This window comes from Condylostylus longicornis, unplaced genomic scaffold, assembly GCF_029603195.1.
Source record: "Condylostylus longicornis isolate FDR11 unplaced genomic scaffold, ASM2960319v2 ptg000101l, whole genome shotgun sequence".
Taxonomy (NCBI): domain Eukaryota; kingdom Metazoa; phylum Arthropoda; class Insecta; order Diptera; family Dolichopodidae; genus Condylostylus; species Condylostylus longicornis.
In genome coordinates this window covers 1,126,985-1,142,319 of record NW_026578069.1, presented here as the reverse complement: position 1 = coordinate 1,142,319, position 15,335 = coordinate 1,126,985, and the positions used below count along the sequence as shown (strand labels likewise).

The window sequence follows — 15,335 nt, the reverse complement described above, 5'->3', positions numbered from 1 at the left end:
TTTTTTTTACATTCAACTAGCATACCATTATCATGCCATTTGTTTCCGTTTGCTGTAATATATTATTATAACACTATTATAAATAACTGCTGTACAACTGTATTGTACAAGGCGAATTATGGAAAAGTGAAGTAATAAAAACAAAATTAAATTTAAGTGAGCAATAATAAACAAAACACTGATTTGTTTCCTCAACAAATTCCCATTGAGAGGGTAATTCTCTTCATTTAAAATCATAGGTGTTTGTAATTTTCAATTTTCATTATAAGCAATCAGAATAAAAAATATTGGAAAATTTAATTTCTAATTTAATTAATTAAAATAATAGTAACTTAGGTTATATACAAAATATTATGCATATATAAAATTTACAAATAGTACATAACACATATGCATTTACTTTAATGGTGATTATATTTTTATGGTAGCTATGGTATATGCTATTTTAATGGTGGTTATATGCAAATAAGTTTATTGATTTTCTGTATGACTTTAAAATTTCGCGTTAAATACTTAAAGCTATGCTGTTTAATATTTTAACATTTGTAATATCAGGACTAAAAATTTTTATAGTGTTACAATTTCTAATGTAATTGACATTATTAGAGCTTATATCCTTAAATAAATTTTGTTTATATCAAAAAAAAAATTTACATTTTTATTGCAAAGGATATAAGGCTAATAAAAATAGTTCTTTTTTGTTTTTTTGTAAAATAAATTTGTAATAATATTTTTCAATTATACCGCTAATATTCAGAAATTTTCTTCTTATGTAGTTTTTCTATTTTCCATTTTTCCCGGTGTTTTTTTTTCTTTTTAATACCAATTTGTAATTGGTTCTTCTCTTTTTTATTTTCCTTCTTGGCAACGATTTCTATAAATATGGCATTTTTAGAATAAAATATTGCCAATTTTTATGAATTAATTTTTCCTGCCAACAAATTAATAATAATATGGTAATATTAAAAAAAAATATAACTTGAAAATTAAAAATGGAAAATTTAAATTGGAGAAGTTCAGTTTAAAGGCAAATGAACCTACCAATTTTTTTTTTATTTAGTTTGCTTTTTCATAGGAAAAAAGTATAGAGTTTAAATTACAAAAAAAATGTCTAAATTTTGTATAATGTATACATCATGTATTAAAGAAAATTTGTTGGCATATCCTTCAAAATTTTATTTTTAAAATTATTTTACTAATATTATGTTGAACTTGTTATAGTTTGTGAATTCTTTCTTTAAATATTTCAATGTTAACATTATTTGGTTTAATACTTTAAAACAAAAATTTTTAATAAGTTGATAAATATTTGAAAATTTGTGATTTTCTTTCTTTCTTTCTGCAGATCCTTGAATTTTCTAAAAAGAATCCTGTTTAAGTGAAACTCTCCTTTGATCTGTATATAATTAATAATTATTATGAAAATTTGAAATTTAATTCTCTAAATCAGTGCTTTTTATTAAAGGATTGCAAACAGCACTTACGGGCGCATGTGAACACTACTGAAAAATAATATTGATATAAAAAACCACAACAAGCTCATAATCTCATTAGAAGTATAGAAACGCGTTAAAATACTCACATAATAATATTATATGAGAATATGTGAGAAATAAAAATGAGAGTAAAAAAATTTTCAATTAAATTTTTTCTGTTTTACTTTTTTAATAAGTTTGTTTTCAGTTGTTCGCCTCATTATTAATATTCTCTTTTATTTTTTCATTGTTTTAATTTCTAACTTCTCTTTAATTTATTTCATACGGCGCAAATTTTTTTTTGTTTTATTTTCAATTTTCATTGTACTCTTTTTTTTTTTATTACATAATTAAACAAAAACTTTAGAAGTACCTATCATTAATTTGCATTTTCTTATACATATATAAACATATATACACAATTCTATATATACAAACATATACATAAATATTAAGAAAACTCTGACTAAAAAGTTTAACCACCATGCTGGGAAATTTATTATAAATATTATTATAAAGCAACCATAAAAATGAGAAAAGAGAGAGAAAATCAACAATAAACTATTTAACTCTATTTTCTCGACATTTTTGTTTTCAATTTAATATGCAATAGTTGCTGTTACGAAATTTGGTTGAATTGTTGTACTATGAAACTAAAGTAGTAATATTATGTATTGTGACAGTGATCGCTAAATCATCCGATTTATTCCAATATTTCAATATTTCAGTTTTGAAAACATAGTAATTTCAGCCACAACAAGTAATCAAATAATTGTAGAAAAATATTGATAGCAGCAAAATTTTGCATATTTTAGTGATTATTTAAAAAATTTCATCTATCAGCTGGACACGTAATCAAACTTAACTTAAATATTGTAACTAAAAATTACTGTGCAGAGTAGAAACTAGAAAAATAAAATATGAAAGTAAACTAAAAATTTTCACATTATTCTCTATATTAACAGATAATTAAAATAAACGGTCAAGAGAAACGATCTCACAACAGGCGTTTGTAATAAAGGATACTTGGTAATTCTTTTTCATTTTCCTTTTAATCCTTTACTTATAGAGAACTACATAATAATACATACATAATATAAAAAAATTTCTTTTATTTCTTTTTAAATTTTTGTTTTTGTAATAAAAACTGTTAATATTCACATAATAAAGAAAATGCTTACCAATTACAAAAGCGGACTTAATATGAACTCTTGTTGTTAAACAAAAAAAAATAATAATATATGTATATGTATATAATATAAAATAAAAACCACCACAGGATATTAGTGAATCTTTTCACTTCTTTCTTATATTTTTTTTTTTGTTATTTCTTTCTCTTTGTTTGTTCAATTATACCATATGAAGTTTAGATATGAAACCACAAAAAGAATACAATATTACACATACAGAGGAGGAGAATATGTTGATCTTTTAAACTTGTAGGCCCTTTATTGGAAAAATATAATAATAGGAGAAAAAAATTTATATTAGTTTATCGGTACTTTAAGATTTAGGTTCATCTGGAATATGATTTATGTTTTGAATTAGAAATTTTTAAATTAAAACTTTGAAATATAAATGAGAAATTATTTAAGTTTCAAAAGAAGAAGACCAATTTTACTAAACATGGATATTTTTAACACTTTCTCTATAAGGAAAGCAAAAAGAGAAATGAAAGAACACAAAACACATCTCAAAAACTATTTTGTTTCAAAATTTTTCACGCTTTCTCTATGTATAATCAATGAATATCTACTCAATCTCTAATTTTATATTATCTAATATCAAAATATTCATAATTAAGAAACTACATATTTTGTTAACATTAAATTCTCTATAGGATTTAATTTTATAGCTCACATATCATAACACATAGTATGAAAATATAAAAATATCTATACGAGAATGCTTATAGCTATACAAGATATATTTTACAGCCCATAATGATAATATTTTAACTGTAATTCATGAAACTGATACTATTCAGTAATTTCACAGATTTTTTTTTGTTTTCTGTGTAACCAACCACCAGCATAAATCACGTTCATGAATTTTTTCATTTTTTGTTATTTTTCTAACACTATATATCCTGGAATTTTCCACATAATATCTAGAATATCATCTATATAAAGAAAGAGAAGTTCCTTCAATCTTAATCAATACGAAACAAAAAGAAAATACAATAAATAAAAACGCCAAAAGAATTAGATTTTTGGAAAGCAGGTTACATAGACCATTTATATTGCCAATAAATATAAATTAGTATAGTAAAGATTGAAATAAACCAAACAGATATTTATCCTGTATATAGAAATAGAATGGAAAACAAGCGCAAGGAAATTTCTTTAATGGTGTTATTACTACTAATATTTCATATTGTACATATGTATGTAGTTATTTTAGAAAATTGTATTTGTATTAAATTTATGGTATACATATACATACAATATATGTGATATAGGCACAGATATTAAAAACACACATATTATTATATACGGATATCATTTGGCATATCAAGAAGATTTAGTGCAGTAATATTTTTGCGTGTTTTAAGCGAATTTTTATGATGCTGTTAATCATTTTATTTATAGATTGACATGTAAACCACAAATAATAATATAAAAATATAGAAACCTTAATGCCTTAGTATTTATGTATCTATATAACATATAGAAAATAGTTATACATAGTACAAGTTTGTAAACTATTACATTTTACTATGTACATTGATATGTCCATGTATACAAACGCATGTCAATACAGAATAATTGAACTTTTGCGTTTGATTTCAATTAAATGTGGTTATAGAGAAATATGGGATATAGTCATAGTAATATTTAAATGTAAAAAAAAAAATAATAAATTTAAGAAAATATTTGATTTCGGTTTTATCATTTTTACCACATTTATTTTAAAATTTATTGCCCAACTTTGACTAATATTATGAAATCATAAATTTTACTTCAATATTTTATGCCTAAACCATATTTTCATTTTAATTCATCTCATAAAATTGATGAAATCGTGTATTAAAATTTACTTAATTCATTTCTAAATTTCATTCTAACTGCGATTTACAATAGATGAATTAAATTAAAGATTAAACTTTTCTTTAAAGGAAATTTATGATTGCATTTAATTCAAATAATACGCTATACTTTGCTTGATCAAAAATTTTAACAAAAGGCACGAATTACTTTTGCTTCTTTCATTCTTATTTTATTTATGTATAGCAGGAAGAACTGAATAACAAAAAACGAAAAGGTGAAAATTTCAATAAAATAATTTTACGCTTTTAAACATCATATTTTTGTAAATTTGAAATTGTAAAATTCCGAAAAATTATTCGTTTTACTTGACTAAACACAATGCAGGAAAAGAGGTAATTTTAACATTAAAAGTATAACCTTATAGAATAAAAATAGGCAAATATTTTATGCGACCGAAAACGATTTAATTCTGAAGTTAAGGGCTGATAACAAAACTATAGTAATAATGTCAGTATGAACAGTTTTATTTTTAACATAAGTCATCCTTTAATTCAAATTCGATCATTATTGTTAATTTCTACATAAAAGATACCTATAGTGAACATAAAATAATTCTTACTCTAAAAAAATTAAGATAAATTCAGCTCTTACTAGTGGGCTTTTTTGAATTGACGATTTCCACGTATTACTTATAATTTCCTGTAATAATACTAGATCATTTCTCAATAGTTAAATTTTTTTTTTTTTTAATTTTTCATTTTCCACATTTCATTCTTTTGCTTTCAGTTTTGCATATTCAAAATTTTTGATATAGAATTCCATAGGGTATCCACTTGACAATTTTATACTAACAAAAGATAAATTAAAATAAAAAAAAAAAAATAAATATTATTGTTATTTTTCAAATCCTTTATGACTTCGAAAATAGAAAGTCTAGAGTCAAAAATAACGAAAACAAAAAAATTACCAAAACTGAATATGAAATAAAACCAAATGAAAAAGTTATTCCGGAACTTAAAAGACAAAAATATAACATGCTATAAAACCGGAAATAAATAGCATAAAATAACTTCTTCCTTTATAACTTAATAAAAACAGAAATTAAAAAAAAAAAAAAACGCTAACACACTACCGAGATTTCCGGTTGTCAGGATAATAAATTTTATTTTCATTTTTAATTTTATTTGACAACTTACACTTGTATTATAGGTTGTTTTTACAATGCACTGTAAAAAAAATTATTTATTTTAAACTTTTTGTAAGAAAGAAAAGAACTAAAAATGTGAAATAATTCTGAAAGGAGGCAGGGAAGTATTAAGGAAATAAAAAATTAAACTATATATGTACTGAAAAAGCACCACAGGATCATAAGATTTTTATTATGTGCCAAATATTTACAAACAGAAAACAAAATGAAAAAAATTTAAGAATAAACTAACTGACTAACTGAGTTCATTATAACACTAATAATAATGAAAGGATATTATGATTCGAGAAGATAATTTTTCATTTCCAACACAGCTTACTCTTACTTTCGAATATTATTATTTTTTTTTTCTCTTAAAAATGTGTACGAATCTATTTACAATAAAAGAAAAAATTAAATTTAAATAACAATGTCACTCTTTCATATTTTTTATTCTCATATCTCTTTGTATAACTGTAAGTTGTCATTTCTATTGAGTTTGATAATATCTGTGCTTAATATTATCTCGTATAACATTGGCAGATGTATGAGCATTATCAAACAAAACTGTTGTTTGAGCATAAACATGAATATGTTTGTTGCCCATACAATAGTTTTGTTTGATGCCCATACAACAGTTTTGTTTTGTTTGACGAACAGAAAATTAATTTTCTTTATATACCAAACACTACAACACAAAGCTTACCATTAAATTTTGTAATACTTTAAATTTAAAAAAAAAATTAAGCAATATGGTGTTCAAATATGAGGTTTAACAAAACTCAATTCAATTTCAATGAAAGCTGGTGATATTTGGATGAAGTTTTTTGTTTTCCGTCAAAACTAATTCTCCAACAATATACAAATAAAATCGACGAACATTTATACGTCTTTTATCGAATTTTTATCAAATCAAACAATTTTACAATGTCGATAAAGAAATTAAAATATGAAATAGATTTTCTAGCCATTGAATGTTCCATCTACTCCATATTCTGTTATTTAACAAAACTCTGCAAATATTTGCAAAAATACGAAGGTAACAAATATTTTTCTCAATTAAGTTTAACAGCTATTGAAAGCATTCCGTATAGTAGATGTCATAAAATACAAATAGAAAGAATTGAAGATTTAAGTGAACTATAATAGAATGCTGTAAAGTCACTAAAATTTATTTCACCAAATGGAATAATTTACAAAGATCTTAAGAGGAAATCATTTTCGAAAAAAAATACCGTTTTGTCACTTAATTTTATTTCTATTAAAAATAAATTTTATTCCGACACCCTGTTATCAAAACTATACCTATATGTGCAGGGACACTTTTACCTCTTTTATTCTTTTGTTATACACAAAAAAAAAATTTCTATGTATACTATTTGAATAGAAGTGTAATGTAGAAAAACTTATTATATTTGACAATTAAATTATTTTCTCAGCTTTTATTCTTTTCTACATTTTATTACTTTGCATTTTTTTAATATTTATTTTGACATTTATTATGTCAAAAAATTTGTTCAGTGGAAGAAAATAAAAAAAAAAAAACCTTCAATTTTTTTTTTTATTTCTAGCTCGTTCTTTTTTTTTTCTTCTCTTTTTAACAAATTGATTTTTATGATAACGTCATTTTCAGAGATCCTTTCATACGGAAATAATTTCATGAGTTTTTTTTTACGAAAGCAATTCCTACACAAGGATTTTTTTAAAAGTTTTTTTATATTTTTTTAAATTCTAAAAAAAACCGTTTTTTTTTTTCCATTTTTATTCTGTATAAAAAATATCTCGCGTCATAACATGACCGATTGTTTTTTAAAAGGAATAAATAATTTTTTTTTTCTTCTTCGCTCATTGTTGTAACAAAAATTTAGTTTTAATCAAAGAAGAATAAAATATAATTTAAAAACTTTTTCAGTTACATAAAACCATTGCCGAACTAATAGAATCAAATTAAGAGCCAGAGAATGGAAAACTTTCGTTAGAAGTTTTTGCACTACAGAGAATTCTGTCAAAGAACAATTTTCATACTGAAGGCATATTTTTTCAACGACCTTTTCTACAGAGAATATAACGCCTTAGTATAGCGTAAGCGTAACAAATCCGTAAACAGAAATTATTTTGTAAAGGAACACGTATATTTTGCAACTCTTTTTGTGTTCACAATAAAATTTTAATATTTGCTTAGAGAGACCATCATTAGAATTGTTCATTAAAAGAAAAATTCAACTAAAAATAAATTTCATTTTTTTTGCTAAATTTCTTTGATATTACATTAATTTTAATGATCTATATTATAAAAATTATTAAAATTTGCAGAATTTGCCTTAAAATTTAATTTAACTTCAAATAGAAAATTATATTCTAAGAAAAAAGAGAATTAAGAGGAAAATTAAGAAAAAAGAGAATTAAGAGAATAAATATTTTAATGAGTGTAAGACGTAAAGGAGAAAACAATTCTATAATGTTTACAAAATGCTCAAAAACAAAATTAAAATTTGATTAAAACGAGATGAGAGTCTACAAAACTGAGCAAAACTAGCAACCACCATTTTTCTTCTTATATGAATAAACTTCGCTTAAAATCTCTTTTTATAAAATGAATAACAGTCCAAACACATTTCCAATTGAATCTTAATATAATATAGTACACATTAAATTTACATTCTATGCATATGAAATTGCCATAATTATTTTAAAATATGAAAACCAACTATCAAATGAAATACATTTGAAAAAAAAAAATTAATTAAATTTATAATAGGAAAACTCATATAATTTACGAGTACTTAATATTATTTCTGAGCAGTTAAATGTTCTGAACAAATAAAATAAAAATATTTATATTTGGGAATACGTGATTTTCTAATCAAATTGATTTTATTATTCATTTAAGATTTTGATTTCATGATAGATTGAATGATATCACAAAGAAAAAATAATTTTAAATTACATAAAATATATTTCATGTACAACACCATACTCTTTTCGAAAAAAAATTTTCTTTTACATATATATGCATGTAAATGTATATAAATTTTTCGAATTATACAAAATTTCCCCATAAAACAAATAAAAATTTAATTAATTTCTGTTATTTTCAACATTACTTAATTAATTAATATGAATAACAAAATTTACTGCAATTTTTATATAAAAATACTAAATTAAATAATCTATCTTTATTCGTAGTTTCTTCTTATTGATCAGTAGCCATTACAGGAGCTTTTCTTTCCAGAAAATTAAATTTCAAGTGTCCATATATTTTATCGTCTATATTGATTAGTAACGTAGTGATAACTCTAACTTGTATGATTTTTCAATAAAATTATGACAGTAACGCAATAATAAAAGAGATAATATAATAAGAATATACTGCTCTCTTTTAGAGAAGTAGTGGGATGTACTTTGTAAAATGTTAACTGTTAACAAATTTACATGTAATAACAAATAATTACTGGCCTCATAATTAATATTAAAAGAAATTTAATTCTAGTGATTAATATACTTATTTGATTTACAAATTTAATATTGCCAATACTTACTGTCGTAAATAAAACTATCATCGTGAATCTTTTGAAAGATAATATTACAAATAAAAAATACGACATTAATAAAATTTTTTGAGATTTTTTTAATTCTTACAATATTAAGTATTGTATTAGTGGGTTAGTGTATTTATTGTTATACTATCAAAATTCCAATTTTTTAGGAAAATAAAATTTATTAACAAGAAAAACTCTAAAAAATTCTAACGTATTTATAATCCAAAACGAAAATTTTAAAATTTTTATAAGTCTTCCACTACACTCTTTCTGTTTTCTAATCGGGAAACCAATATAAATCATATAACTTAGCCAGTAAATTATTAATGAATGAATTTATTAAAAAATATTTAAAAAAAGAATTTTTATTATGATGTATACGTGCATTAAATTAAATTTTATGTGTATATGTATACATACTTGTACATATAGGTATATGAAATTCATATATTTCCAATTCAACATTATTGAGTCTACATAAATTTCTTTTAAAACATCTGCTTTTCAATGTTGCATATATATACATATTATGTTTTACTAATGTTATATTTTAATATCATGTAAATGTACATATAGATGCACAATTTACTTATAAATTTGTTCGGCATTATTACGTATGTATATAAATTTCAATATAGAGGGAAACAGATGGCACCTACTTAAATATTCATGTAAACGTACACACAATTTTTATATTTTTTCCTTTTTTTTTCTTGCAAACACAAGATAATCATTGCATATAATTTCATTAAAAAGAAAAATTTGAAAAATTGAAAAATATTTTTTTTTTTGTATTAAAGATTTCATGATTTAAATTTTAATTTTCATTTTAAAGTTAAATTAATGCATTAAACAGATATTTCAAAAAATACTTTTATTAAATTTAAAATTGATTATCGGAAATGGTAAGATAGGAAACCAATGAATTCTTAAAACATATAAAATATTTAAACTGAATTAGTATTTTCAGAATTTGTTTCACATTTTATCGTAATTTAAGTATATTTCACTTTGAATTATACAAAGCGCATTTATAGGCTATCCATTGAGTTAAACTTTTAAATTAATAGATCACGGGAGATAATTTTGTGATAAAGGGCAATTTTAAATTTTCCACAAATGCTCTTGATACCTTAAACTCTATTAAATGCTTTCCATTATATATGAACATAAAATTTATTTGAGATTTTAAAAATTTTTTGGAAAATATTACAGTATACTCGTAATCATCCAAAATATTAACGAATTCGTCATTAAAATAATTTCACCATCACTAAAATATTCATAAAAAAAAAAATTTTTCACAAATTTAAAATCATTTTTCTATTAAAAAACCAAAAAATTCAAAGTCAAATATTTTTCTATTTTAATTCTTTGCCTATGCATTCAGTGAATCTGTGACAGAATTTAATTTTTGTATTCGAGTTCAGAATTGAAATGCATATACCAAAAATTTATTTATTGATAATCATAATTTTAATTAAACAAAAGGATTTTCATTTCCAAAAATATTTTATTGATAACAAAATATCGAAAACTTCCAAAAAAAAAAAAAAAAATGAACTGAAAATGCCACAAGAATTCATCAAATAATTTTCATTATTTCTTCTTTTCTTTTCTATATATAGGAAAATGGAAAACTTTGTTGAAATGAAGAGAATAAAAAATACAAAAAATAAAAATTCATTCAACATTTGAAATGAAATTCTTGATCTTTAATTTTCTTTACCTTATTCTACTTTTTTTTTTTCTATTTCTCAATTTTTCAATTTTCATCAATTTTTTTTTCACTTTAATATAAAATTTTTCCTCATTTCATCGTACACAAACAACAACAATAATGAATTGAAATTTACGTCATGATAGAAATATTTTTCAATTTTTTTTTTTTATAATTTTTTTTTTCTTATATAAATTGTTATTCTTTTTCTTTTATTTTATTGAAATTCATTGACAATAGAGAGGATCAAAAAAAAAATTTATTTATTTTTTTTTTCTTTCGATTTTATCTATTAGTTTCAGTATTGGTCTGTCTTCGGATTAAATTTAATTTTGATCTATTAATTTAGAGATCTACATGTATATAAATTGTAACACCAATCTTTACTTTGTATGTTATGAAGATTTTCAAATAATTTTATTTCTTAATATTTTAAAGGTCTTTCATAGAAGAAAAATTGAAATATTTTGAAAATTTATAATGATTTATAAGAGCTCAAAGAAATTGTGCTCTAACTTATTTAAACTAAATTGAAAATTAAAGAACTTTTTAACTGAATATTCGAGCCGCTTCAAATGAGCGCTCTATAAAGGTAAAATAAATTTCAACAAAAAAGAAAAAACCCTGATTATTTTTATGTGTGCAGGTGTACATTGGAGATGATGTATGGAGTAACAAATGGTACGAAATCATATAACATTTAATTTGACCATAAACTGATTTGCTTTATATTCTACCTATGAACTTTTCATGCCAATCTTAACCATTTTTAACCAGATTTAAAATTCTTTAAAAAACATACATTGAAATTTTTTGAAATTGTTCCAGCATCCGAACTATACTTCAACTCACACAGATATATGCCGCTATCAAAATAATTATATTTGAAATTTTATTAAAATTTTATTAAAAATTTTTTTTTTAAATTAAACAATGAACAAAATATTTCAATTAACCAAGTGCCAAAGGATGCATTCAATAATAATTTAAAATTTTTATTGTTACCCACATTTCATTATCTTCTTAATACCAAAATAATATTCAATTCATAAATCTACAACTTACATATACATACATACATATGTATTACTATAATCATTATGAATTAATAAAAGTAAGTGCGATGAAATATTTTTCATTCCTCTCTCTTATTTTGAAGAATTGCCGACAAAAAATAAAATTAAGAATAATAAATATTTCCCATCCTTTTCCTTTTTATTCTTTTATCTATTAATTTATTTTTTTAATTTTTTACTTTGCTTTTCTTATTTCTATTTTTTATCTTGAAAATGATATAAATTCCCAAATGAAAAATATTGACAAATGTATCTCAATTGTCCTTATTAAATGAAAATATCCTTTCTAAGATTTCAAGCATTAATAAAAAAAAAAAAAATAAAAATTCTATTCATATATTTTTTTTTTCAAAAAAAAAATTTTTAATATGATATACCTACACATATATGTAAAATCGATTGTGCAGTATGTGTACAAAGTGTTCAGTTGAATAACGTTATAAAAACAAAGATCATTCAATTTCGACTTACATTATCTCACTTAAGAAAATTATTAATACAAGTTCTAAAGTTGAATTTAAGGAAATGGCTATCGAACATAAAAGATATATAGTTTAAGAGATTTTCAGTTTTGGAATTTTAATGTAAAAAATTCAATTTAGTAGACACAGAACCCTATTGTTAAAATTTATTGAACTTGCATATACAAAAGTATTAATTTCTTTAAATATCTTCTCATTCCATAAATAAACAAATATGTTTCTCAAAATCCGTTTCGAATTGGAATATTTTAATCGTGCTTTTTCTAAAACTTTAGGTAAAATTTTGAATAACTGACATTTACTGTTATTATTGCAAATTTATATAATGTTAAATTATAAAATTATTTTTAAATTTTGGTTTAGAAATTTTTTCTTGCGCTGTCACACTATGTAAAAACAGAGAGAATACCTTACATTTTTCTTATACTCATCACACACACTGTTATCTATCTCATATTCTCATGTATATAATATTGTACACAACTACTTATATAACATTGAATTATGAAAATGAAAATGTCAATTGCATATAATTATAAAAATATAATTTCATATATAATATTATGACAGTTACTTTGACAGAATATGAAAAATAAAATAGACTAAAAAATAAGAAAGTAGAGAAACAAGTGGCTGAAAAAAAAAATTTTATTCTCTTTTTGTTTTTTTTTTCTATATTTTTTCGTCTTTATAAAATGAATGAAAAATGAATTTGAAAGAAAAGAGGAAATATTAGCTCAAATATTATTTATATATGAAATGTAGTTCTTGTAAAGAATATTGTTCATATATATATATACTTAACTTATCCTCATACATTTATTTATTTACTTATATTTTTCATAATTTTTTTTTCTCCGGATATAAAACCATAAGAGATATAGATACCGGAAGGATAATAGTAGGTCCGCTACAGATGATGTCTTATGAAAACAAAGATATTATGTATGTCATATATGTATGTATGTATGTATAAAAATTGTAACATTTCATGCATTTTTTATACGAGAAATTCTGTAATAAAAGAAATTAAATTATACATAAGTATATGAACGTATATTTAGACAGGATGGTTTAGAAATTCTGAAATTGCAGAAATACAAAAAAATTTCAGATTTATTATTCATCATATAAGATTGTTAATTACAAATTTTATAATTATTACAATTCCGATAACAGTAATAAAAGAAATATTATAATATCTGTACCACTACTCACAGATATACATACCTTACATGAATACTGTACTAAAAACATTTCAATTAGAAAACCCGAACAAAGTTTTTCAAATTATTTACAAAGTGTTCTATGTAAATAACATTCGCAATATAAGAAGTTGATAAATTCACTAAGAACGAGAGAAATAAAGGAAATGAAATAATTTTTTCGTAAATTATTTGATGATTTTCGCACCACCCTCTAATAATCACTGATGAACAAATATTTCAACAACATAAGCACAAGTACATTGCATATAATATAAAATATATTAATATTTTCATTATATTAATACCATCTATTACTTGTAATTTTTCTTCTATTCATTTTATATGATGTTTAAGTGCGGAAAATTTATTAAAAAGAATAATATTCTTTTTCCCCTTTATTATTAATGTTACTTATATGTATATGCATAACTAGTAATAGTAAAAAATATATAAATTTCATCATAATGTAAATTTTATTATAAATGCGAGCATTACATATATGAATGTTATTTTCTAATAAATCCTTTAACACAATACTTGCATACACAAAAGAAATTAATCTTTAATATTTAATTTAAAAAAAAAACACAATTTACACGCGTAATCATAATTTATTTTAAAGTGAAAATAATGCTAATTATTATTGTTGTAATATAAAATTATAATTTAATAATAAAAATTTAATTTTTGGTATATTAAAAGTAATTATTGTATGGTGAATTTTTATGTACTTACCATTATGATTTTTCTCTTCTGAGGTATAAGTTAGTGTTGTGATAATTAGTTCTACTGTCTCTACAATCAATTAAAATTTAAATATTTTAAATTAATATTTTAAATATTTTAAATTTTAATTGATTGTAGAGTATAAGCAATGTAGAGAACATTTCGTCGGAAATTTCTTCATGCCTCTGTAGCTCAGTTGGTAGAGCGTCCGCCTAGAAAGCGGTTAGTCACTGGTTCGAGTCCAGTTCGAGGAGAAAAATTTTTTTAATGAATTTTTCTGCCTTTAACTCGTTCCTTTGATTACGTCATCCATCTGTTCTGCAGTTGCATGAAGAAATTTCCATTAAGAGAAATTAAATATTTTAATTTTTATTTAATTTTTTAATTAATTTAGAAAAAATTTAAAATAAAAATTATTTAACATTTTTTTTTCTTTTCTTTTCAGGTAAGTCACCTTATAACAAATTAAGTGATCTCTAATTAAAAATCAAAATGTAAGTAACTTTAACTTTGAGATTATATTCAATATGATGACGTTATTCCCTTTCGAATAATAAAGTGAGCATTTTACAGTAAATAATCTAAATAATACACCAACAAGTTAGGAGCCATATACCATCGGGTAGAGGATCGAAAATGAATAAAATTTTTGTTCAGAACATAGTGTTAAATTGGAACTGTTTCCAAGCTACAGGGATTTTAACCTTTTGAGTACACACTAGTTCCACTTTTGAAATATTTTAAAAATGAGATCGTTTGTAAATTATCTAATTAGTTTACTTTCAACTCTCAACAGCGAATGCAAAACTGCAGTACAGGAGGTATAGCAAAAAAAAAAACATTTTTTCTTCAAAATTTTGAAGGCCCTTATAAAATGTTTACACTTAAAAATTTGACTATTTATTATTTTTATTGATATTAAACCCTGTAATT

At 22.4% G+C, this 15,335-nt stretch overlaps 1 protein-coding gene across 1 annotated transcript in view; it reads left to right on the top strand.

The window, feature by feature from the left end:
• Positions 1-14,927, top strand: part of LOC129614137 (heterogeneous nuclear ribonucleoprotein L-like) — a 198,873-nt gene extending 183,946 nt beyond the window's left edge. Inside the window, exon 5 of the mRNA XM_055528538.1 lies at positions 14,848-14,927. Within this exon, the coding sequence (XP_055384513.1) occupies positions 14,848-14,882 (35 nt within the window). The 3' untranslated portion in view covers positions 14,883-14,927. The remainder of the gene's footprint in view (positions 1-14,847) is intronic.
• The last annotated feature ends 408 nt before the right edge of the window (positions 14,928-15,335 follow it).